This window comes from Nicotiana tabacum, chromosome 22 (genome assembly GCF_000715075.1).
Source record: "Nicotiana tabacum cultivar K326 chromosome 22, ASM71507v2, whole genome shotgun sequence".
Taxonomy (NCBI): domain Eukaryota; kingdom Viridiplantae; phylum Streptophyta; class Magnoliopsida; order Solanales; family Solanaceae; genus Nicotiana; species Nicotiana tabacum.
This window is the reverse complement of record NC_134101.1, coordinates 109,361,337-109,384,023: the sequence shown is the minus strand read 5'-3', so window position 1 is coordinate 109,384,023 and position 22,687 is coordinate 109,361,337. Positions and strand designations below refer to the sequence as shown.

The window sequence follows — 22,687 nt, the reverse complement described above, 5'->3', positions numbered from 1 at the left end:
CGTATTTTTCGTGTTTTGAACAATGTTTTCGCTCAAATTTATCTTTACATGAAAAGTGGTTAAATTTCGATTACTTTTGAAACTGGACAATATTTGAATGACCGGTTGTAAATCTGACTATTTTTGAATTTCTCCCGATTGACCAGTCTGGGCAAGCAAGTGTGTAATTGGAATTAAAAAACTCTTGCCATGTATTATACGGGGCCCATAATTCATTTTAGAACGCAGCGGAGAGCTCAAAGCTAGCTCAAAGCTATAGATCACTAACCGTTCCTCGTCTTCTCCGCCCCTTTCAGGCCATTCTTCTTTCTCATATAAACCATATATAAGAGCTTTAACCAATTCCTCTAAACTACTTCGCTTCCCACTCCTAAATCACTCCTTTAATTCGGCATTTCCAATGGCGTCGCTTCTCCATTCCAAGTCCCCAGCTCTCTCATTCTCCTCCACAATCTCTTCTCCTTCTTCCCTCCGACGTTTCTCATCTTCCGCGGCGGCATTCCCAGCTCGCCAATACAAACTCCCCGCTGTCCAATCGAAAATCCGTGAGATCTTCATGCCTGCTCTCAGCTCTACCATGACCGAAGGCAAAATTGTCTCCTGGACTAAGTCCGAGGGTGACGTCCTCTCCAAAGGAGAATCTGTGGTGGTCGTCGAATCTGATAAAGCTGACATGGACGTAGAGACATTCTACGGTGGCATTCTCGCTGCTATCGTTGTCAATGAGGGCGAGACGGCTCCTGTTGGCGCTCCTATTGGGCTCTTGGCTGAGACTGAAGATGAAATTGCCGAAGCCAAGATTAGAGCCAAAGGCCAATCTGCTACTCCCAAACTAGAAACCTCTCCTGCTGCTACCACTACCAGTGATGCTGCTGCTGCTGCCCCCAAAGTTGCTGGACTGATTAAGATTGTCGCCACGCCTTATGCGAAGAAGTTAGCGAAGCAGCACAAAGTTGATATAAACAAAGTGACTGGGACTGGGGCATTTGGACGGATTACCCCGGAGGATGTCGAGAAGGCCGCAGGGATTACTAAAAGCATCCCCGCTGCCACTGCAGTAGCTGCTCCGATCCCGGCTGCGGCTGCTCCCGCAAAAGCGTCTCCAACTAGCTTTCCTGACATTCCAGGGTCGACCGTTGTTCCTTTCACCACAATGCAAATTACAGTATCAAAGAATATGATGGAGAGCCTCTCTGTTCCCACATTCCGTGTTGGATATCCAGTTAGTACGAACGCCCTTGATGCTCTGTATGAAAAGGTAAGTTCATCTATTTTGAGGCTAATATGTTGATACATCAAATGCTGTGGTTGGAATTTCATAGAAATGGCAAATGAACTGATACCTATTTGCATTTACATTCTGGGGCTTGTGACATGCTTTGAAATTCAATTAATAACAGGTCAAGCCAAAAGGCGTTACAATGACTGCACTGTTAGCTAAAGCTGCAGCAATGGCCCTGGCTCAACATCCAGTTGTGAACGCCACTTGTAAAGACGGAAAGAGCTTTACTTATAATAGCAGTATAAATATTGCTGTTGCTGTGGCAATTAATGGTGGATTGATCACCCCAGTGCTTCAGGATACTGACAAGGTAGCGTAATTACAATCTCTATTTCTAAATGAAGCAACATTCTCTTCGCATGGGTTGGTTATATTCACAATTGAGCTCGAGAAAGATGTAAAGTTTAGTGATATAAGGCTTATCATTTTGTTACCTTCGTGTAGTTGGATCTTTATCTATTGTCTCAAAAGTGGAAGGAATTGGTAGACAAGGCTAGGGCTAAGCAACTTCAGCCACACGAGTACAATTCAGGTAACAATTTGCTTTATTTGATTTGTTTGTCTTTAAATGTGTACCTCTGTAGCTAATTCATCCAGTGAGATTTTTGAATACTGACATTGAAATGTTTTGTTTTCAGGGACTTTCACGCTGTCCAACTTAGGCATGTTTGGTGTGGACAGATTTGATGCTATTCTTCCTCCCGGCCAGGTTAGAAATTAGATGTAGCATTTTCTTCTATTTCTGTTTACAAGTCATTCAGTTCTTAGGAAGTAGCAACTATTCTGAAACTGGGATAATGTTCAGGGGGCTATTATGGCTGTTGGAGCATCAAAACCAACTGTTGTCTCTGACTCTGAAGGTTTCTTCTCTGTCAAAAATAAGATGCTGGTATGTCTTGTATCCAGTTCCCGTGTTCAATCTGTTGCAAGTGCTAATTTCAATAATGAAAACAGTTGATGAAGTCAATCATGAAAAACATTTGTTTCTTCCTCTCTTTTGTTGGTCGGGTTAGAGAGTGTTTAGTTGGAGGAGATGAAAAATAACAAACAGTGCTCACTCTTATTTTATATAAGTTTCTCGCATAACTTGCATGACCCATCACAAAACTAAATTTGTTTAGTTTTGATCTAAATTGTGGTGAAGCCATTACTATATTTTCCCCTGGAATGTTGAAAGTTGGAAAACTGAACGTATTACATTCACCATCTGCTTATTGAGATCTAAGAAGCCTTGGCCTTCCTTCAGGTGATTGCAATAGAAAATCCTGTTACTTGTTTTTCTTCAAGGTTTGGCAGCTTTGAGAGGATTTTAATAATAACTGCTTTATCCTTGTATTTCTTTCTTCTATTTTGTGTCTCATATCTTGTTTCATTAATTAAATTCTTTTTCAATAAACTTCATTTGTTTGTCTTGTATATTGTTTTCACTTGTTAACTTCTAATTAAAATTCTGATTCTCTGAAAATCACACATTGAGTTTATGAAATACTGAAGTGTTATGAATGGGATATCCTCAGATCTATTACCCACATTCATCCTGACATAAGCCTGCTTTTTTTCTACTTCATTAGTTCATTCCTATTCTTATTTGTTGCATTACATAGTTGTCCTACATGAGTTGTAAAAGGGGGTCCATCAAGGTCTAAAACGTTCTTGGGCTACTCCACTCATAGCCTAAATGTGTTTGGTAGAGTGCTCAGTTTTTTTCACTAATTCCTTTATTTATCTAGTGATCATGGTCCATGGTCTGCTCCGCATTTGTGTAAATGTAAGATCAGTTCCTATACATGTGAAATCAGCGGCCTTATGATTGCATAATTTGTTACAACAACAGCTACACCTCAATCCCAAACAAGTTGGGGTCAGCGATATGGATCCTCACTTCTTTCTTCAAGCTCAACTCATATCATCATCATTACAAAAATAAAATAAAAGTGAAAGTGAACATAGTTGTAGTAAGTTAGGCTTATTGTTATTAGTTTTTGCGTCTTGTTGGAGCTGTGTCATGAGGATTCCATTTTGAGCGTGGTATATGCTGATTTAATTGTCGCTGTCTTGGCCCACTAGCCAATATATGTTTCGCCTTTTGACTGCTTAGGGAGAAAGCTTGACAACTTCTTTTTAAGAATTTTCTGTTGAACATATTGCTTAGCCCTCAAATCTTTCGTAGTTGGTGATTTGCTTGATTTCCGATCAACATTTCTTCTATAGAAATATTAGGAAACTTTCTGGTGTAGCACATTTGCTAATCTCTTACCTTTGGTTCCTTCACCTTGTCTCCTGCTGCTTGTCTCATAGTCCCGGAAGAATACTTAACTGCAACAATCTACATTTACAAATTAAGCAGTTTTAGAAGAGGGATAATACATAATTACCTCCTTGGGCTTATCTCACTTTGTCAGATGCACCCTTCTACTTTGCGGGGGTCCTATGACCTCGCCTAAATTAATTCGAAGTGAAATTATTACCACCCTAGATACTGATAACTAGATATAAGTCAGGACAGTGCATCCCACGCGTTGCCACGTTAATTCTACGTCTTTTTCTTTTTTTTTTTTTCAAATTATTTTGGTTTTCTTTTGCCATTGTTTTTATCATTTTCCTTCTTCATCGTGTCCCTTTGTTCAAGTACCCATTTTCGAAGTTACAATGATGAGATTGGTCTCGAGGAACACCAATCCCATATCCCTTTCTCCTGTATCCATTCCATGTCTTTGTGTTGGGTTTCTTTTGATGAATTTGGCTCTCTTTTTCTTTTTCTTTTTCTTTTTCTTCCCTATTTTCAGTCCTATTTCAGATTATTTCTTCTCCTTTCTCTCTTCCTATGTATCAAGCATGCAGACTTAATTAAAATAAAATAAAGGAGTTTAACCCTCTTTTTATTCACCTAAAACCTAGCTTTACAATCTCCGTCCACTGGATGCCTCCACCGCTGCTTCATCCGAGGAAGCCACAGAATCTCTTTTTCATTGAAACCACCATTTTATAGCCAGCTACTACCTTCAGCCTTCTCTTCACGATATAAATCTCACCTGAGAATGGATTGTTTTTTGGAAAACAAAATCATGGGATGTAGAATGGATTGTTTTTTGGAAAACAAAATCATGGGATGTCTATTACGTTGTGTTTTTTCTGGTTGAAGCTTCCTAAGCTTTTTCTTGAAACTGATGTAGTGGAGATGGTGGCAATCTAAGTGTTAGTGGATGTGATTTAGTGGGTGAATATGTGGTGTGTAACTTTCTTTTAAAAAAAAAAGAAATTCTGGTGGTTTGGTGGAAATGGAGGTGCTGAAGTGGTGGAGGAGGTACCTGTAATTAAAAGAAGAAGATAAGAAAGACACGAAAAGAAAAGGAAAACAATGAGAAGTAAAACAAAAAAGGAAGAAAAGTAAAAAATACATTTAATAAAATTTTTTGCAAAAATTAAATTTTTAATTTTCTTTTTTGATCCCCTCACTCTCTTTAAGCAAGTGATATACACTCTCCATGCCATGTGGCTTCGGAAGGGGGTTACAGGACCCCTGCGATGTATGAGGGTGCAATTGGTAAAGGAAGACAACCTCAATGGGGTAAATATGTATTATCCCTTTAGAAGACATAACACATGATTATTTTGCTAGTATGGCAGCAGTAATATCACCGGCAGTGGATATGAATGGAACGTGTGAGAGGGACAGTCAATCAGGTGTATGCGTAGAGAGTAACAGAGGAAAAGGGAAAGAGAATGAGCTGTACACAAAAGATAGGAAGGCTGAAGGAGTAGGAATATCTCATTCAAATGACCAGGACTTGGCTGTGGCCGATAACAGCAATTATGAAAGCTATAGACCTAACTTGTAACATGTGCCTCTCTCTTTCATAACATCAAATTAGAATAGCAGTATCGATGGTGACAACGACGACTATTTCAATGGAAACTCTTCTTGACATGGCACTGTTTTCCTCCCTTGTCTTTCCTTCCTTTTTTCTTTTCTTGCTTCTCTTTTCTATCTTTCTTTTCCCTTCCTCCTCCTTCCTGCCATTGAGTCAATGTGCCCTCCTTGGATTGATCTGTTGAATCGGTGTTCTGTCATGTCGACACCGGTCGCCAATGATATCTGGAGAATTCAAGCAACATAGGTTTTACCTTTAAATTACTTATGCCTAGTGTATGACAATGTGAAAGGTGACTAGGAGTGGCAAACAGGCGGGTCGGGTCGGATATGGTTCGGGTTGAAAACGGGTAATGAAAAAACGGATCAATTATCCGACCCGACCCATATTTAATACGGATAAAAATGGGTTAACCGGCGGATAATACGGGTTACCCATATTATCCATGACTTCTTGTATATGATCACTTTTGGGAGAATTCTTAGTCTCTCTAACTTGAGGAACCCCCAATTTGAGGCTTTACAAATGTAAAAGTTAGACCCATTGGTTATCCATTGGTTACTCATTGGTTATCCATTTTCTAAATGGATAATATGGTTCTTATCCATATTTGACCCGTTTTTAAAACGTTCATTATCCAACCCATTTTTTAGTGGATAATATGGGTGGTTAACTGTTTTCTTTGAACCATTTTGCCACCCCTAAAGGTGATTATAGTGAAACTAATATACAAAATAGAATGCAGTTTTATACTGAACTGATCGAGAGGTATATTGACAAGGTCCATTGGTATGAATGGGTGGAAATGAAAAAAATGTTTCTTCATGCTATGGCTATCTCCTTATATGCTTCTGTGGCTTTTCAAATTTTCACCTTTCTTTGGTGGCACAAGAGGAATATGCATAAGATGAAAAAATTTGGAGTAGCTATATAGTATTACGTGCTGCAGGACTTCTACAAATTTAGCAAGTAGTTGCTGTGTAAGAAGTTTGATTATCATTCATGAGGTTACCCAGAATGCAACAGGTTGGTCGAATTTTGCTTGGAAAAGTGCATAAGTTCTTTGAAATTGGTGATTCTGAGTGGTAGAACTTCCAGCAAAATGAAGTTCTCTTAAAGCTAAAGATGAAAAATGCCAGCAAGGTGAAGGTAAGTATGGTGTCATATAGATACATTCAGGATCTTTGAAAATCGGAACAGGATTCCTAGAAGATGCCTGGTCAAAATATGGTGATGATAAAGTGAACATCCCGGCTTTGTGAGAAAATAGAAATTGGTAGATGTCCTCTTATTTGAATTTCAGTTGAGATCAAAAGCAGAGAAGATTAAACTTCAAAGTGGGGTAGCGGCATCAAGAGAGCACACATTGTCTCTGGACTGATGCTCCCAGTTATAGGAACACATGCCTAGACCAGGGTCTTAGGACTGCCACTCCATCTCTGGTTAGACAATGTTTCTAGCAATTTGGACTCTTCTGGCAGATTTCTGAACCGAATGATACACAAAAATGGGTTGTGTCTAAGGTGGCTGAGGATACGCATAGTGGAACGATAATTGGACCCAGCTAGAGTCGAATTAACAGTTGGGGATTTTGACATAAGAGGTGCCTATCTGACCTGAACCAAAAGCAGATGAGTTGTGGTCACAAACATGGTAGAATGGTGTGAGTTCCGGCATCGATGATGTCAACCCTTTCATCCATCGGTATGCGAAGGGTCCAGGTATGTGAATGAGAGCCACGTGCTTGTTAGATCACCAAACACCAATAGTTTTTAATCAACCACGTCACCATATTTATGTGATGGAATTCTTATCATGGTAGGGATGGTAGGTATGCGAAGGGTCCACCAGGTATGCGAATGGGAGCCACGTGCTTGTTAGATCACCAGTTATGTTTAAATCAACCACGTCACCATATTTATGTGATGGAACTCTTATCATGATAGGAATTAATGCGCCTCGTGATTAGTAGCTATATAAAGTTTGGGACCCAGTTGATTTCTGTGGCATAATGGTGTTTAATTCAGAACAATTAGACTGTTTCATGGCTAACAACTAATATCTTGTTTCATTTAGGAAATTTAGTGGCTTCTGTTGATCTGGAGCTGGACTTTTGTTTATGTTTTTCCGTTTTAGTATCGTGGGGTTTGTAGAGATAACTCGGTATATCTAAGGAGTAATGATGGAGTTAGTTAGGTGGCTCAGCTCACTAGTATTTGGGATTTTTTAATATAGAAATCTATTATTTGCTCTCACATTTTAGCTCCTTTGACTGGAAGCTACCAGAATAAAAAGAATTTTACTCCTCGGTTGCCTTCTTTTAATAATAATCACATGAAAAGTGAGGTGCATGTGCTGAATACTTGTTGTCTCAAATGTGGTTATGAGGCTTACTATGAATGCAGATCATGTGCCCCGTGATCGGATGATCATTTCTAGGGTGGATGGGTAGTGCTTAAACCTGTTTTAGTATATGTAAAGATATTCTCATTTTTTCTGTCATGTGCCTCCTCATCAGATAGTCCCACCAGGCATCGATGGATGGTAGTCCTTGGTCATCATCTATTTATGATTTTTTTTTTCTTCACATTGTTTTACAATAAAAACTACACCTCAATCCCAAATTAGTTGGTGTTGGATATGTGAATCCTTAACATTCATTTTGCTCTATTCTAATTGTTCCTTTCCAATAAATAATAAATTTTTAACATTACAAGTTCTGTGTTTTTCTAGAGACATACAGAACTTTTAACAAACTTAACTATACCAGCACAATTACGCCTTAATCTGTACTTGTTGGTATAGCCAATATACATCTTTTGTTTTCATGTATTCAGTCGTTCAATTATAGGTTTTCCAGATTTAACTTGTCCCTTTTTAACACCTTCAATCATCATAATTTTGCATCTATTGATGGCACTCTTGAAGGTTCTAAGTAGGACATGGTCAAATCATCTAAGGGACCTCCCATTTATCCCTTATGTGGTGTCCGAACACTATTTGCACCTTCTATTTCATGTGGTCATTTCTGATAAACCCTAATCTTGTATCATCATGCTGGTGTCCGAACACTATTTGCACCTTCTATTTCATGTGGTCATTTCTGATAAACCCTAATCTTGTATCATCATGCATCCATCTTAACATTAATTTTTACAATACTCGCCTTGTAGTAAGTGATGGCCATTAGTGGTGAGAAACACACTCCCATATAGTATTGGTAGTCTCCTCTATGTAGAGCTTGCCTCTCATTTGGAGAGGTATTTTCATATCCTATAGCATTCCTATAGGATTTTCTCAATTTTGGTCATACTTTTTTCAGTTATATATGTTACATGCGGAGTCTAGATATTTGAATTGTCTTCGATTAGACATCTGGTCCTGTCTAATTGCAGTTTTGACTCATCCTGTATATACATAAAGCTAGAAGATATAGCACTGTAGTCTTGTTGGTTCACCGATCTACATGCATCATCAGCCTATTTATTAATTGGTTATTCCTTGTGCTTGTACATTTCTTGGATATGTCCTATATCTCTGCTTCTTCAATGGAGTCTTCAATGTATAAAATTGCGTGACATAACGTTGTTAACCTAACCTCCTTATTATGTTATACAGGTGAATGTCACGGCAGACCACCGGATTATTTATGGTGCTGACTTGGCAGCCTTCCTTCAAACGTTCTCAAAGATTGTCGAGAACCCAGAGAGCTTGACAATGTAGATGCTTTCAATCAATAGCTTCTCACCGTTTTCTGCTATGTTGTACTAAAACATTCCGATTATATTGCATTCTTGAAATTTTTTGGAATGAAATAATAATATTTTTGCTGATTTTTGGATACTTTTGCCTGTTGCAAATTCTAAATATTAAACATGTTTAATGACTTAATCAAACCGGTAACGGTAGTGGGGTTAAATTTAATCTCATTTAGTTTATCGAGTTGGTAGGTGACGAAAACTGATGTTCATATTTTGAAATTGTAAGTATTGACGAAAACTAATAGTCATTCAAGGATTGATTTATGGAACAGGCAATGAAATGTATTAAAAAAAATTCCCATTCAGGTGATTCTAAGGACAATATAAGGTCAAATGCAAAGATTCCTTAGTTAATCTACAGTCCCAATCAGCGTAGTATCTGGAAAGATAACTTGATGGCCTTTGTACAATGAATGGATTCATGAAATTCTTCATTTGACACCTATTAGACATTGCAGGCAGTCAAAAATGTAAAAGCACAAGCACAAAGGAGATATACATGCATGAAGAATGTCATAGAGGTAAGAGCACAGCTACAGATGGATTATATCTGAACTTTCATAACTAAATGAGTTAAGAAGTTAACAAAGATGCTTAGGACAGAACTTTTGACTTGCTAATTTGGTTTCACATCCAATATCCACAAAATGCCAATTGGCTTAATACATAAAATCCTCCATAAACTTGGCTCAGTTAGCAACATACACACAAACTATATTTCTGTTGCGCCCGAACTACAACTTTCGGTGTCTATTACCAACATATTGTATCTTCAAGACTGTAACTTCTCGGAGAGACTTGAAATTAGGGTTCCGTAGCTCTTGATAAATCTACAATGCAAGAAAAGGACTCTGTCAAATAATTAGCAACAACACATGAACACTTATCCTCCTCTATATTTGCACAGGAATCTTCCTTCCCATAAGGAATCTCTCTCTTTCTATCTATATAAATATAAAGTAGGGAATGAAAAAGCTTAGGTGACACCTTTCTTTGGCCTTCACATTTATCTTTTTTGGGGTTTTTTTCCACCTCATTTTAATATAACTAGTCTCTCTCCATGTGCTTTTAGTCTTTCCATATTATATATATATATATATATATATATATAGATAGATAGATAGATACACACACAAAAATTGCTTAATGCATATATATTTGAAAATATTTAATTTAATTATAAATTATAAATTTAAATGTACCAAAAGCTAGCATTCTCATGTAATCTTAAGATCTTTTAAGAATAAATTAAAGTCAATGAAACATATTTTTCGACTAACTCTATTTATATTGATTCAAAATTATATTTATTTATATATATAAAAAAAATAATTATATGATGTCAAGTTGCATAACCACAATTCAAAAAATATAAAATTTTAGGACAAACCTCCAATAAATTTGGAGATTCAAAAAATAATTTAAAATAGAAAAAAGTTCAAAAATTTAAACCTTCCAATTCAGTTTACAACAACATTGAGTTCCACGTTTGTTGGGCTATTTTTTGTTGATTTGTTAAAGAGATTTAGGGGTGGCCAAGATATTAATTCGTGAGCACATTATCCATTTGGACCTGACTGCAGAAGTCGTTGAAGCATTTAAAAGGTGAAAATCGTAGGACATCTGGAGAGTTATTTGCATTTCATCTTGAGGAAATATGCTTAGGATACGATGTTACATGGGATGGTAAGGCGATAAATTAATAATTGAACTGTTGTTTGAAAAGGCATGACTCTTCATTTCCATTTCATTCCGATTTTGCGAAAAAAAAGAAGTGGTAGGACAATGCCAAAATAAAAGTATGAATAACCCAATGACCTCGTACACAAGAGGTGCAAGGTCCTATTCTTCCACAAGTAAGAATTCTCTCTGGTACTGCAAGTTCAATTAAACTAATCCCAAATGTACTTTCTAAAACTACTTTTGGTACAAATTGCCAACCTAAAACTAGATTAATTTTTGGTACTAAAGCATAAATGTCATTTGTTGTTGCTTATTTCCAATCCAAGTAAAAGTATGAGATCACCAATCCAAGGTTATACTTCTTGAAATATAAAGTTTGTCAATGTATTCGATGATTGGAAGCGAAGCATCAATGTATCTTCTCATTTCTCTCTCTGCTGAATCATCTGAGACATTAGCAACAACAAGTAATTGATGAGGGAAACATTATTGGGTAGTATAAGGCCTTAATATATTATTGACAACACATAATTTTCCAGTTCAATGAAATCCTAGTATGATGAGCACCAACAGAGAAAGTAAATTAGTTACCGGTCTCATTTAGCTTCATCAGAAGTTGGTCCCTTGTTGGAAGAGCACACATACCAGCAGAGACAGCAGTTCTCACAGCCCATGTATGATAGGGTGCACAAACTTTTGCATACGCCATTGAAGCAGCTTCTTTCAGGGAATCGTCACTAAACAGAAAATATAAGGATTAGAGAGCTTATTTAAAATAAGAAAAAGGTATAAAACCCCCCTCAAACTATCCCCGTATTTCCAACTATACCCTTATTTTTCAAAGGGAGTCCTAATACCCCTTAAACTATTCTAAATTGGAATATATACCACATTAAGTGCTGAGGTGGCCAAGAGAGTGATAAGCAAAAAGAATTGTTAAAATATTAATTTTCCTGATTTTTCTCTTTTTTCTTTTATTTTCTTTTTCCTTTTCTTTTTCTTTCTCTTCTATTTCAACATCTCGCCTCCTACGTCTCCACCCATCTTTCACCACCTAATCGGACTTCTTTGACTCAATTTGCTGCCGTAAACCCCCAATTGCCGCCACCTTCTCTGCATGAAGGCACAATACCATCTTTCAGTCATGAACTCTAATTTTTCATCCTCACTTTTATTTTTTCTGTCGAAATATAATCAGATTTCAATTAGGAATTTCGCTCATCGTCATCATCGAAAAGACTACCCATTGTGCCACCACCTCTCCGGCTCCTTTTTGTCATTAAATATTCCCTTTTCACGAAAATCTTACCATTTTTCAGCTATCGAAGAATTTCACTAAACCCCAAATCCATCAGTGTAAAAAAGAAAGTACTCCAGTAACGTTTGAAAAAAAAATTCAATTAAAGAAAGGGAAAAAAAGATAAAAAGAAAATAAGTAGGACAGAATAGAGAAAAAGAAAAAGATAGTGATAAGAAAAGAAGAACCCGATATGGTTTTCTGATTATACTTGGACAGAGACGGCAAGTACGTTAAAAGAAGGAAAGGAAAAAGTACAAAAAATCTATATATATATATTATATTAAAGCAAGAAAGTTACCATATATAATTGACATTATGGTTAAGTCAAGTGACAAGTTAATAAATATCAATAGTATATGGTAACTTTATTTTATATTTGACTATTTTAGTTAAATACATACATATATATATATATGGAATTTGAATTAAAAGATAATTTTGAATTTATAGATAAAGTTCTAAAATTCGAATTTAAATTAAAAATAATTTTTTTTATCATGTTATCATACTTAATTCGGTTAATGATCATATGAAATCATGTTAGGAACTTTTGTTATTTTTTATAATTATTTAAATACTACTTCGCCTCTAGGAAAAAAAAAAACTACTCCATATAACTATAAAACTATTTCACATTTAAAATCCTATAAATATAGTTCTTTGAAACATTGTAGCTAAATTTGAATAAAACGAAATTCTTTTAAAATAAATGTAATATATAGGGTACACGTCTGTGTTTATCTAAATAACAAAAAAGAGTTTACAAAACCAAATAAAAGATTACTTACATATATAATGAAGTAAACATACATGTTGGAGAAAGAAACATCACAAAATCAGTCAACATTAAAAAAAAGTTGTTTCTTTTTTCTTCTTGAAGAATATTTGTTTGAAGTGTCAATTTGCATAAATGGATATCGAACCCCTTTATTTAGCTGTAGTCAAGCCAATATTGCAAGGGTATAATATTTTTTTAGTTGGAGAATATTTGTTTTGAATCATTAAATTATATGAAAGATATTTTTTTCAAACTCAACAGGAGATAAATTGGTTTCTAATTGATAATTTCTATAGCGACTTTTAAGTGTAACAAAGAGTATATATAAAGAAAAAATTGGTATGACGTGAAATATTTTTTTAAGTGTAAACAAATTATTTCGAAAAATCTCTTTACTTTTTTAATTCAAAGATAGTAAAACGATAAGATTTTTTTAACATTAGTAGAGAGATTTAAAATTATTATAATATAAGTTATATCATGGATAAACTCAAAAAAAGGAATCTTATGGAATATTTACATAATATTCGACCATATTTATTGTTTACTTTTTATAGCTAATATAAATAGATGATATACCAACAACACACGATTATACACATATTATATATGGATTATATATAAATTACACATCATTCAATTTTTTAATTTAAGTGGTCGGGTGAGCACCTATTTAGGTTGATTAGATAAAGCCAAAAGAAAATATAAAATAATTTCAACCAAAGACAGATAATTTTTATTAAAACTCATCCTTTTATAGTGAAATAAATTAATTTTTTGTAACAACAGAAATAATGACATAAAAAATAAGATAAAAGAAAATAAATATTGAAAAAAATGTTAGAAAGATCTAAAAACGAGAAATAAAATATGACAACAAATTTCTTCTTATGTTTCATCTTTGTTGAGTATAAAAAATTTGAAAGTTAATCTCATCAATTTCAAATATATAATTTTTCAACTCAAATATATAGATTATAAGATAAGGATATTTTCGAATATTTTTTTTTAATTTACATTATGTGTCATTTTTAAAAAATCACTATTACTAACAAACTGATATGATATTCGAATTTAAATTGGAATGCAATTTGAGTAGTTTGCATTGAGGTTAAGCCAAGTATGATGTCGAAAAATAAACTACTTGACAACTTTAAGACAATATATGCAATGTTTTATAATAATTCAACTATTTTAACATTTAATGATTCAAAGAACAAATTTTTTGTATATATAGGATATTAAAAATTCAAATTTTGGGGCTAGAGATATCGATAAACTTAAAGTGGAGTCATACTGAAATAAATCCGGCCAAAGAATCATTTAAATTTTAGATAGCCGATTAAAATAAATTTTAAATTAAGGATAATATCTTCACTTGCATCATTATAAAGATAACCATTATTCTAATACATATAAAGTTTTAGAAATTGAAATTTCGAAATAGAAATATTTTTTGAAAGATAAAATCATACCAAATAAGAGTTCAAGTCGTAGTATGAGAGTCACGTCGTAATCAAAGAATCATTTATATCGTGTCAACCTTGTGCTTTGCCATAATATGAGTTATTTTTTCATTTTGTGGCTATTTTTAGGTTTCAATGACACCTATGAGAATAGTGTAAAAATAAAATTATCACTACGAGAATTGAGAAAATGTTAGTCTTTTTTCATGTAGTGTTTCTTAATTAATATCTGACAATTATCTATAATTATTTAGAAGGTTTAAATGTTAAGGTTATTTACATATAATTCAAATAACTCAAATATTTAACATGGTTAATGTCAAATATTAAATAAAAAAATTCACTAGGTAAAGAATTTTTATATTTTATATAGCCAACTAAAATGAGTTTTGAATTAAGAATAATATTTTCAATTACATTATTATAAAAATAATTATTGTTGAAAAATAATGTTATAGAAACTGAAATTTTAAGAAAGAAATATTTTTAAAGAGATATCAACACACCAAATAAGAGTTTAAGTAGTAGTAAAAGAATTAAGTCTTATCCAAAGAGTCATTCATTGTCTCAATATTTGATTGTTTTGCCATAAATATGAGTTATTATTTTGCTTCCTCACTATTTTTAGGATTCAATGACACCAGCAAGAATGATATCAAAAAAGAAAAATAGAAGAAATTGTTAACTTTTTCATGTAGTTAATATCCAATGATTATTTATATTTACTAAGAAAGTGTAAATTTTAAGATTATTTACATATAATCCAAATAACATAAATATTTGATATGATTAGTGTCTGCGTATCCGCGCGGATACTAATACTAGTGAAAAGAAAAAAAGGGAAAAGCATAGAAAATTAAAAACAATAATATCACGTGACACGGTGCGTGCAAATCACCGCCTAATACAGATTTGGGTGTAGCTTTTCAAAGTGGTATATATTTCGCTTTAAAATAGTTCAAGGAAATATTAAGACCCCATTAATAAATAAGCATGTAATTGAAAATATGGTGACAGTTCGAGGGGGATCTTATGCCTTTTAATTCCCTTGAAATAATATAAAGAAAAATGGATTAAAGGTAACAGATAAGCTTCAGGATAAAACAAACATTTAGAGAGAACTGAATGTAATCTCTAGAGAGAAATTGAAATCACATTGTCTACCTGAAAATATTAGACTCAACATTCTCAACATCTATGCACATCTCTAATAAACAAATTTGTAAAATGCCATTATTTACTTCTCACTTGGCAAATATCTATTTGCTTGTTGAACAATGTAAAAAAACCTTCATAACGATGAAAGGATCATCATTTACTTCATCTACAAGTGACAATATTTCGTACCTCTATTGTATTTCTGAAAAGTCAAAGTTAATTCACACATAGAGTAAAAACCTCCAAGATACGAAAAAATTAGGAGCAACTCTATTGTTGGAATTTCTCTTTCTACTTTCTCTAATTTCTTCTTAATCTCATCTCATTTACAAATTAAAACAAGTTTAGAAGAAAAGTGTAAAAAAAATTAGCGTAGTATTTAGATGATCTCAAAGTCTCATAAGTTTCAATTTCTGAATGGGTGTAGCTCTCGTCCACCAGTGAGTTCTTTTGATTCCAAAAAAGAAACAAGCAGCTTAGGAGTAAATTTGATAGCATGAAACTCTTTCATAATAATATAGATATATATACTAGATCTACCTGAATCCAGGGGCGGATTCATAAGTAAGATTATAAGGCACGTGAACACAGCTTGGTCTCTTTATAGAATTAGATATTTTATATACATATTTTCTAAAATTGGTATAATATTAATCGTTGGCACTCATGCTTCTAGATGGTAGAAATGGTGCACTTGGTTGAAGGTTAAATTATTTACCAAGAGGATTAGGGATCAATTCCCACATTAACACATCTTTTTCTCTTTCTTTTAGTAGTGCCCATGTACTAGATTTCCTGGATCCGCCTCTGGAAACAAATAACATTCGATGTCCGCCTCTGGAAACAAATAACATTCGATGTCAAGCACGGGCGGCAGATTTACAACAACAACAACAAACCCAGTGCAATCCACATATGGGGTCTAGGGAGGGTCATGTGTACACACCTTACCCCTACTTTATGAAGGAAGAGAGGTTTCCGATAGACCCTCGGAAGCAGGGGCGGATTTATAGCCCAATATATAGGCACGTGAACCCATGGTCTCTCCATCAAACTAGATATTTTATGCACATATTGTTTTAGAAATAATCTAATAATATCTGCTGGCACCATGCTCCAAAGAGGCTAAATGGTGCACTTGGTTGAATGTTGAGTTATTCACCTAGAGAAGCAAGGACCAATTCCCATTTAATACTTTCTTTGTGGTGCACCTATGTTATACAAATTCTAGATCCTTCCGTAGAGGAGCAGAGACCAATTCCCATTTAATACTTCCTTTTTTCTCCTTTTTTACTGGTGCGCCCATATTTTTTTACTGGTGCGCCCATATTATAAAAATTCTAAATCGCTGGAATCCAGTGATATTGTTATGCTTAAGTAAACGGTTGAATTTGAAACAATGGCAAATCCTTCTTCTTCTTCTTCTTTTTTCTAGTAAGAATTGAGTGCATAAACTAGTGTAAAAGTAAATAATAACAATAATTGGACATATTCCATAAAATAAGAACAAACTGAAAGGAAAAAGAAAGACAGCACACAATTGGATTATGCCAAAATTTATGCAAAAGCAAGAGGAATATCATTTCTATAAAAAGAAAGGAACAAAATACGTACTAGGTTGAAAGAAAATTCTGAAACAAGGCTCTGATAAGGTCTAGACCCTGGCGAACTCTGCGCAAATTGCGGGAAAGGCTTCCTGGTGTTCTAACTGTATCACTTCTAACATCATAATCAAGGATACTGTTCAAACTTCCAAATACTTCTGATGCTTCTGCAAGATCACGTACCTGAAAGTGACATTCATGCTTAAACGATAAGGTATGGTGGATTACTGGTATATACCAGAACCAAAAAGTTACATAGAATGAAGGAAAACTACCAGAAGAAAACAAAATCTCATACTGCATTTAATCGCCTAATGGTGGTAAGAAACTGTCCCAACAACAAATTAATCAATTAACTAGAGGTTCTCTTAATGTCACATATGTCCTTTAACAAGAAGCATTTTAACATATAATTGAACCCTCTATAACGACAAGACCCGAAAAGAGTAATAATAGCTTAGTCATGGCTCTTCAATGGCATATAGCTTGAATAAACTTATAGTGTAAAACACCAAAAGGATGCAACTGATTTATGAACTCGTGGCTTTAAGCCTTTGAAAATAATGTTCATGCACTAGGCAGCGGACAAGTTAATTGTCAAACAATATGCTTAAGAAGAACGTAATCCGAGATCAAAGGGGGAGCTAGGAAGGGATTTGAAAATCAATTCATCTTCGAGCAGTGAGGGAAATAATTGTTAAGTAAGATAGAAAAGAAAATACTTTCAGCAAAAAGGCATCAACACAAGAAAACAGAAGAGAACCATTTGGAATCTTTTGATGATAGCTATAAGCAAAAGTAAGTCCGCATAGTAAAGGGTAGAAGCGTAGAGCAAAGTTAGCAGAATGCTTTAAAGACAACATAATTATAGCTAGTCGTGGCAAAATGGTTAAAAGAAAACAGTTATCTACCTATATTATCCACTAAAAATGAGTTGTATAATGAACTTTTTGAAAACGATTCAAATATGGATAAGAACCATATTATACATTTAGAAAAATGGATAACCAATGGATAACTAATGCGCTTAACTTCTGCATTTGTAAAGCCTTAAATTGGAGGTTACTCAAGTTTGGGAGACGAGGAATTCTTCCAAAAATGATCATATTCTAGAAGTCGTGGATAATATTGATATCCATATTATCCGCCGGTTAATTAATTTTTTATCCGTATAAATATGGGTCAAGTTAGATAATCTATCTGTTTTTGTATTACCCGTTTTCGACACAACCCTTATCCGACCTGACCCGACTCAACTGTTTGCCACCCCTACATCTAGCAATGCCTATAAATTATGTCATTAGATCTGCTACAGGGAGTAAAATATCAAAAGAGCAAGATCAGCTTGTTATGACTTTGTTTTGTTAGTACATTATGAATAGTACTCCCTCCGTTCCAGTTTATGTGAACCTATTTTTTTTTTGGTCCATTCCAAAAAAAAATGATCCCTTTCTAAATTTGAAAACAATTTAGCTTAAACTTACAATTCTGCCCTTAATGAGAAGCTTTTATATCCACACAAATACTCTTGGTCCTTTTTAACTTGTTTAGGACCAAAAATTTCAAAAATCTTTATTTTTTATTAAATTTTGTGCCCAGTCAAACATGTTCACATGAATTGGAACGGAGGGAATGCTAAGAAGACTATGGTCACAATGCCATATCCACTTGAAGGGTACGTTATCATACTTCTCTCCTGTGAGTTTCTACCAACCAATCACCATTCTCAACTTCCAATCAGCTGACAAATTTATGTAATCTTTGCCAAATTCATTAAGAACTACAGGCGCAGATAGATCCTATTTGTGAAGTAGTTGCGCATTTGTTTTTATATCTCAAATGAGAGTCAAATTTTCTAATGAATTAGGTATCACGGTATGTACACTTACATCAAGATGTTTTGCGCAGTGCTTCCACGATTTTCCTGAACCATTTTATGGGAAAAAGAAGATTTTTTATTTAAGTTAACATCTTAGAAATATAACTAATCATCCAATAAATGCTTCCTGAAAACTGAAGAGAATTAAGTTGATCTGTTAGACTCTGAGACACGAGCAGTGTAGAATAAAGTTCGAACTACGTAACCCTCACAGATATCCCTTTCAGAATAGCCATGACATAGGACCATTACTATGACTAGCACAAGAATTAGCTGATATTCTATACCGAATAAAGCCTTCCTTTCAGGCGTTGTTACAAAAATCAATAAATCCAAACTACGGATTTTATTTGTAGCTCGTGACCACTAATCTTCTTAAAGCAGCTTCATACAATTTTCTTTCAGGTCAAAAAGGTGGAGTAATAACGTTGACAACCAAGGTTTGTATCCAAAATTAATAGGTGACGCCAGGTGAATTCCTCCATCTGTCCAAGTATGTGGACATAATTACCCAATATATGTGCTACTAGGAAGAAGCACGTACACAATGGATCTGCTAAGGTGTGCATGAGCTGGCTCCGACAACTTTGTTATCAATTATTCTAAAAGGCTAACAAGAGAGGAGGTATTCCCAATTTTCTCTTATTTATCGGGAGTTCAGTTCACAGTCACTACTCACTAACATTTTTGCTTTCATATCGTAGGGTTAAAATAAACATAAATGCAACAGAGCAATATATCATAATATATTTGGCTTTTCTTTTGCAATCTCTCAGGGAAGTTGTGGCATATTCCACATTTGATTTAAAAATTATTATAGTCAGATCGCGCAGGTAGAATGCCAATTCTCATTACAGTGTGATGTAACAGCTAGGTTTTAAGTATTTATGGTGTTGAATAAACATGAGCATATAAACATTACCATAGGATAACAATCGTGGAGCCTCGCCGGGGGATACCATTTAGTTTTCATATCTGCTAAAAGACTCCTCTTATTTTCTTAATGATTTAAGGGGAAAATGAAATAAACATCCTCGGAAATGAAATAAACAGTTTATTCCTAGTTTCGCTAGATTGTAATTTAACAAATTTTATGTCATATTTGTATCTAAATAATATCCCCAATATTCTTGCATGTCTCAATAAAACATCTCCACAACCTATATGTTTCCATACTAACTCTTCCTCTTTTTTCTTTCGAAATGTGACAAAGAATGGATGAAAATTTAAAACAAGGAAAGTGAGAAAGACTAACCTTGGAGACATATTCAAGTTCTGCAAATTTAAAAGCGATCCCAAGGCATCCAAACAAAACAGAAACAAGGGAACAAGCGTCACAAAAAGGCTTCAGCCTTAGATCATCGTAGCCATTTGACTTTAAGCATGATGAAAGCTCCTCAAATGCCTCAGCTATTGCAGATAAAGGTGTCCCTGTCCCTGCATCTTCAAAACCATCATCCTCATCCATCGGAATTCTTGTAATCCTTGTGCTGCCTGCTTTCTTTGTCTCCCTTCACAATCAAGAACATGGTTTCATTTTCCAAAAATAAGCATTTATCTAAATGGAGAGTAACAAAAAAGAAAAAGGATCAGATATTCAAGATTTTGTTTTCGGTGTATCCACTGATAAAACGGAAGCATGCATACTTTTCTCTGCAATGTTGCCTCTTGTCTCTTCTTTTGAAAAGGGAGTAGAATTGGAGGGCCATTTTTCTTGGCTCTGCTAAGATTACGGTTAGTCCTCTAAACAACACTCACTATTTTATTACTCCTATGTATCTTGTATATGCACTCAATACTTATAATATATTGATTAAATGTAAAGAAATCACAGAGTGGAAGGGGACAGATCCGGGAAGGTAGCGAAGGTTTGCATATTCCATGTTGATGGAGTCAAACATCTATGTCGATATATTATTAGAAGGAGAAGAGAAAGCCTCAATGTTAAGCCAAGCCGCAGCCTCACAATAGACCATTTGGCAATTTATGACAAAGTGTAAATAGTTTTTTTTTTTTTTTTTGAATTTAATTTTTAATTTATGTATTATGTATTGTTAATCATAAGTTAGTCTTTTTAGATTTGAATTTAAACATATTTGACTATTTTTTACGAAAACAATAATTTTTATATATTGAAAATTATTTATTCTGAAACTTATTTTATTTTTAATTGAAAAGTTGCTAACACATAATATAACTTCAAAATTATACTAAAATAATGATAGTGAAGAATGAGGTCAAGCCAAGTGTCATATAGAGAAAATGCTATTTCGTATTTTAAAGCTAAAATCTAACATATGTATATCTATATTATAGATTTATATAGGCAATTTGTAATGCTAAAAGTGTATTAGAAATTGAGAGCTAAAATGCACAAGTTTTAATATTCTTATTAGATTATATCATTTAGATATTTTGTATATATTTGAATTGATATAAAGCTTATTTGGATCGAGAGAAAAAAATATTTGAATTAATTAAAAGATAAAATACATTCTTCTCTCTTCCCCTATTTATATTGACCTCGGGGGTCATTATTCATTCACACATATATAATAATAAAATAATTACGGGCAACATCGTAAAACTATAAAAGTCAAAACTCTATATTAAAAATAAATAGAAGAAAGGTCGAATTGCTTATTCCATATAATGTAGAAAAAAATATTAAAATTATTGATACATGTTATACAAAATAATAAAAGATATATATTTTGAACACACAAAAATTAAAATTAGAATTAACTGTGAAATTATTTCAGTTATAGATTATAGATAAAATACTGAATTTAAGAAATAAAAGAAAGTAAGTAAATAATATTTAATATATTATTGATAAATTTAGACAATTGAAGAATGAAGCAACATGCAAGTGAAACCTAGTGGTAGTAAAGCTTGATATGAAGATAATATATTAAAATTTATCAAAATTATATTAATATGATGTTAGTCAAGCTTGATATTAATCCAAGTAGCATATTGAGAAAAAGAAAAAAAATATAGAATGATAAGACTTATTTAAATTTTAGATGAGAAAGTGGTCTTTTAATTATGATGAAATATTACAATAGATAATACCACGTAGTTAGAATCTTAGTAAAATCAAAATCAAAATCAAATAATATTAAACAATGAAAGAATTTCAAGTAAAGAATAAAAAAACTTTATCACAAGAAAAATAAAATTTTTTATTATAAAGTTATAGAGATAAAACTTATTTGAATTTGAGATGAGAAAGTATCTTTTAAATTTTGATGAGAAAATTCATACAAATAATAAAACATAACTAAAACCAGAATATATAAAGTAAAAAATAAACATCTATAAAAAAATGAATGAGTTTCAAGTAAAAGAGTAATAGATTAGTAATTAATATTAACTATGTCATATTAAAGGAGGTAATAAGTAAGAACATTAAATTTAAAGGAAAACTAATTAAAAAAATCACGTGATCGCAATCATACTGAGCAATGAATAAAGCAATAATGATAATCGAGGAATAAAAGGAGGAAAATAGTATAAAATATAAATAGATATGATTTATTATAAATTCAAATAAGAAAGCGTTTTTGAGTTATAATAACAAAAATTATGCATATGTAAAATATCACGTAACTTTAATCTTAATATATAAGTCAAAAACCAAAAATATTAGGCAATAGAAGAAGATCAAGCAATCATGCATAATTTTAAAACATAGTTGACTGTAATAATTAAATCTTTAAAATAAAAAATTTAATAAAAAGTCAAAGGAGAAGAAAAAAATTAGTTTCTAGGCATATAATACAAAAATATCAATTATTAAAAAAATGATAGATTTATAAATAATAAAGAACAAATTAATTTTATTTGGACGAATTCAAATGAAGATGTACAGTAAAAAAGTTTCAAAAAAAAGTTTTGG

General features: G+C 33.3%; 2 protein-coding genes across 3 annotated transcripts; one reads left to right on the top strand and one right to left on the bottom strand.

The window, feature by feature from the left end:
• Positions 1 to 208: 208 nt before the first annotated feature.
• Positions 209 to 8,997, top strand: LOC107764742 (dihydrolipoyllysine-residue acetyltransferase component 4 of pyruvate dehydrogenase complex, chloroplastic). Its single transcript, XM_016583344.2, has 6 exons — positions 209 to 1,258; positions 1,401 to 1,592; positions 1,727 to 1,814; positions 1,921 to 1,991; positions 2,088 to 2,171; positions 8,773 to 8,997. The coding sequence occupies exons 1-6, from the start codon at positions 401 to 403 to the stop codon at positions 8,875 to 8,877; spliced, it is 1,398 nt and encodes a 465-aa protein (XP_016438830.1). The 5' UTR covers positions 209 to 400; the 3' UTR covers positions 8,878 to 8,997.
• A 517-nt stretch (positions 8,998 to 9,514) lies between these two features.
• Positions 9,515 to 20,584, bottom strand: LOC107764744 (ACD11 homolog protein-like). 2 transcript variants are annotated; one of them, XM_016583347.2, is made up of 5 exons: positions 20,431 to 20,584; positions 20,039 to 20,294; positions 16,915 to 17,087; positions 11,190 to 11,335; positions 9,515 to 9,745 (listed from the first exon to the last, which is right to left on the bottom strand). In XM_016583347.2, the coding sequence occupies exons 1-5, from the start codon at positions 20,490 to 20,492 to the stop codon at positions 9,720 to 9,722; spliced, it is 663 nt and encodes a 220-aa protein (XP_016438833.1). In that variant the 5' UTR covers positions 20,493 to 20,584; the 3' UTR covers positions 9,515 to 9,719. The 2 variants fall into 2 exon arrangements, with proteins under 2 accessions (XP_016438833.1, XP_016438832.1); XM_016583346.2 differs by lacking the exon at positions 9,515 to 9,745 and adding an exon at positions 10,710 to 11,044 and having other exon boundaries at positions 20,431 to 20,583.
• Positions 20,585 to 22,687: the final 2,103 nt, after the last annotated feature.

Excerpts from the sequence above, each read along its gene's own strand:
- LOC107764742 (XM_016583344.2), top strand. The coding sequence starts at position 401 with ATGGCGTCGCTTCTCCATTCCAAGTCCCCAGCTCTCTCATTCTCCTCC. Across the intron at positions 1,815-1,920 it reads GCCACACGAGTACAATTCAG|GGACTTTCACGCTGTCCAAC; the intron begins GTAACAATTTGC and ends TTTTGTTTTCAG. Across the intron at positions 2,172-8,772 it reads CTGTCAAAAATAAGATGCTG|GTGAATGTCACGGCAGACCA; the intron begins GTATGTCTTGTA and ends TATGTTATACAG.
- LOC107764744 (XM_016583346.2), bottom strand. The coding sequence starts at position 20,492 with ATGGCCCTCCAATTCTACTCCCTTTTCAAAAGAAGAGACAAGAGGCAA. Across the intron at positions 20,295-20,430 it reads AGGCAACATTGCAGAGAAAA|GGAGACAAAGAAAGCAGGCA; the intron begins GTATGCATGCTT and ends TTGATTGTGAAG. Across the intron at positions 11,045-11,189 it reads GATGAAGCTAAATGAGACCG|ATGATTCAGCAGAGAGAGAA; the intron begins GTAACTAATTTA and ends CTAATGTCTCAG.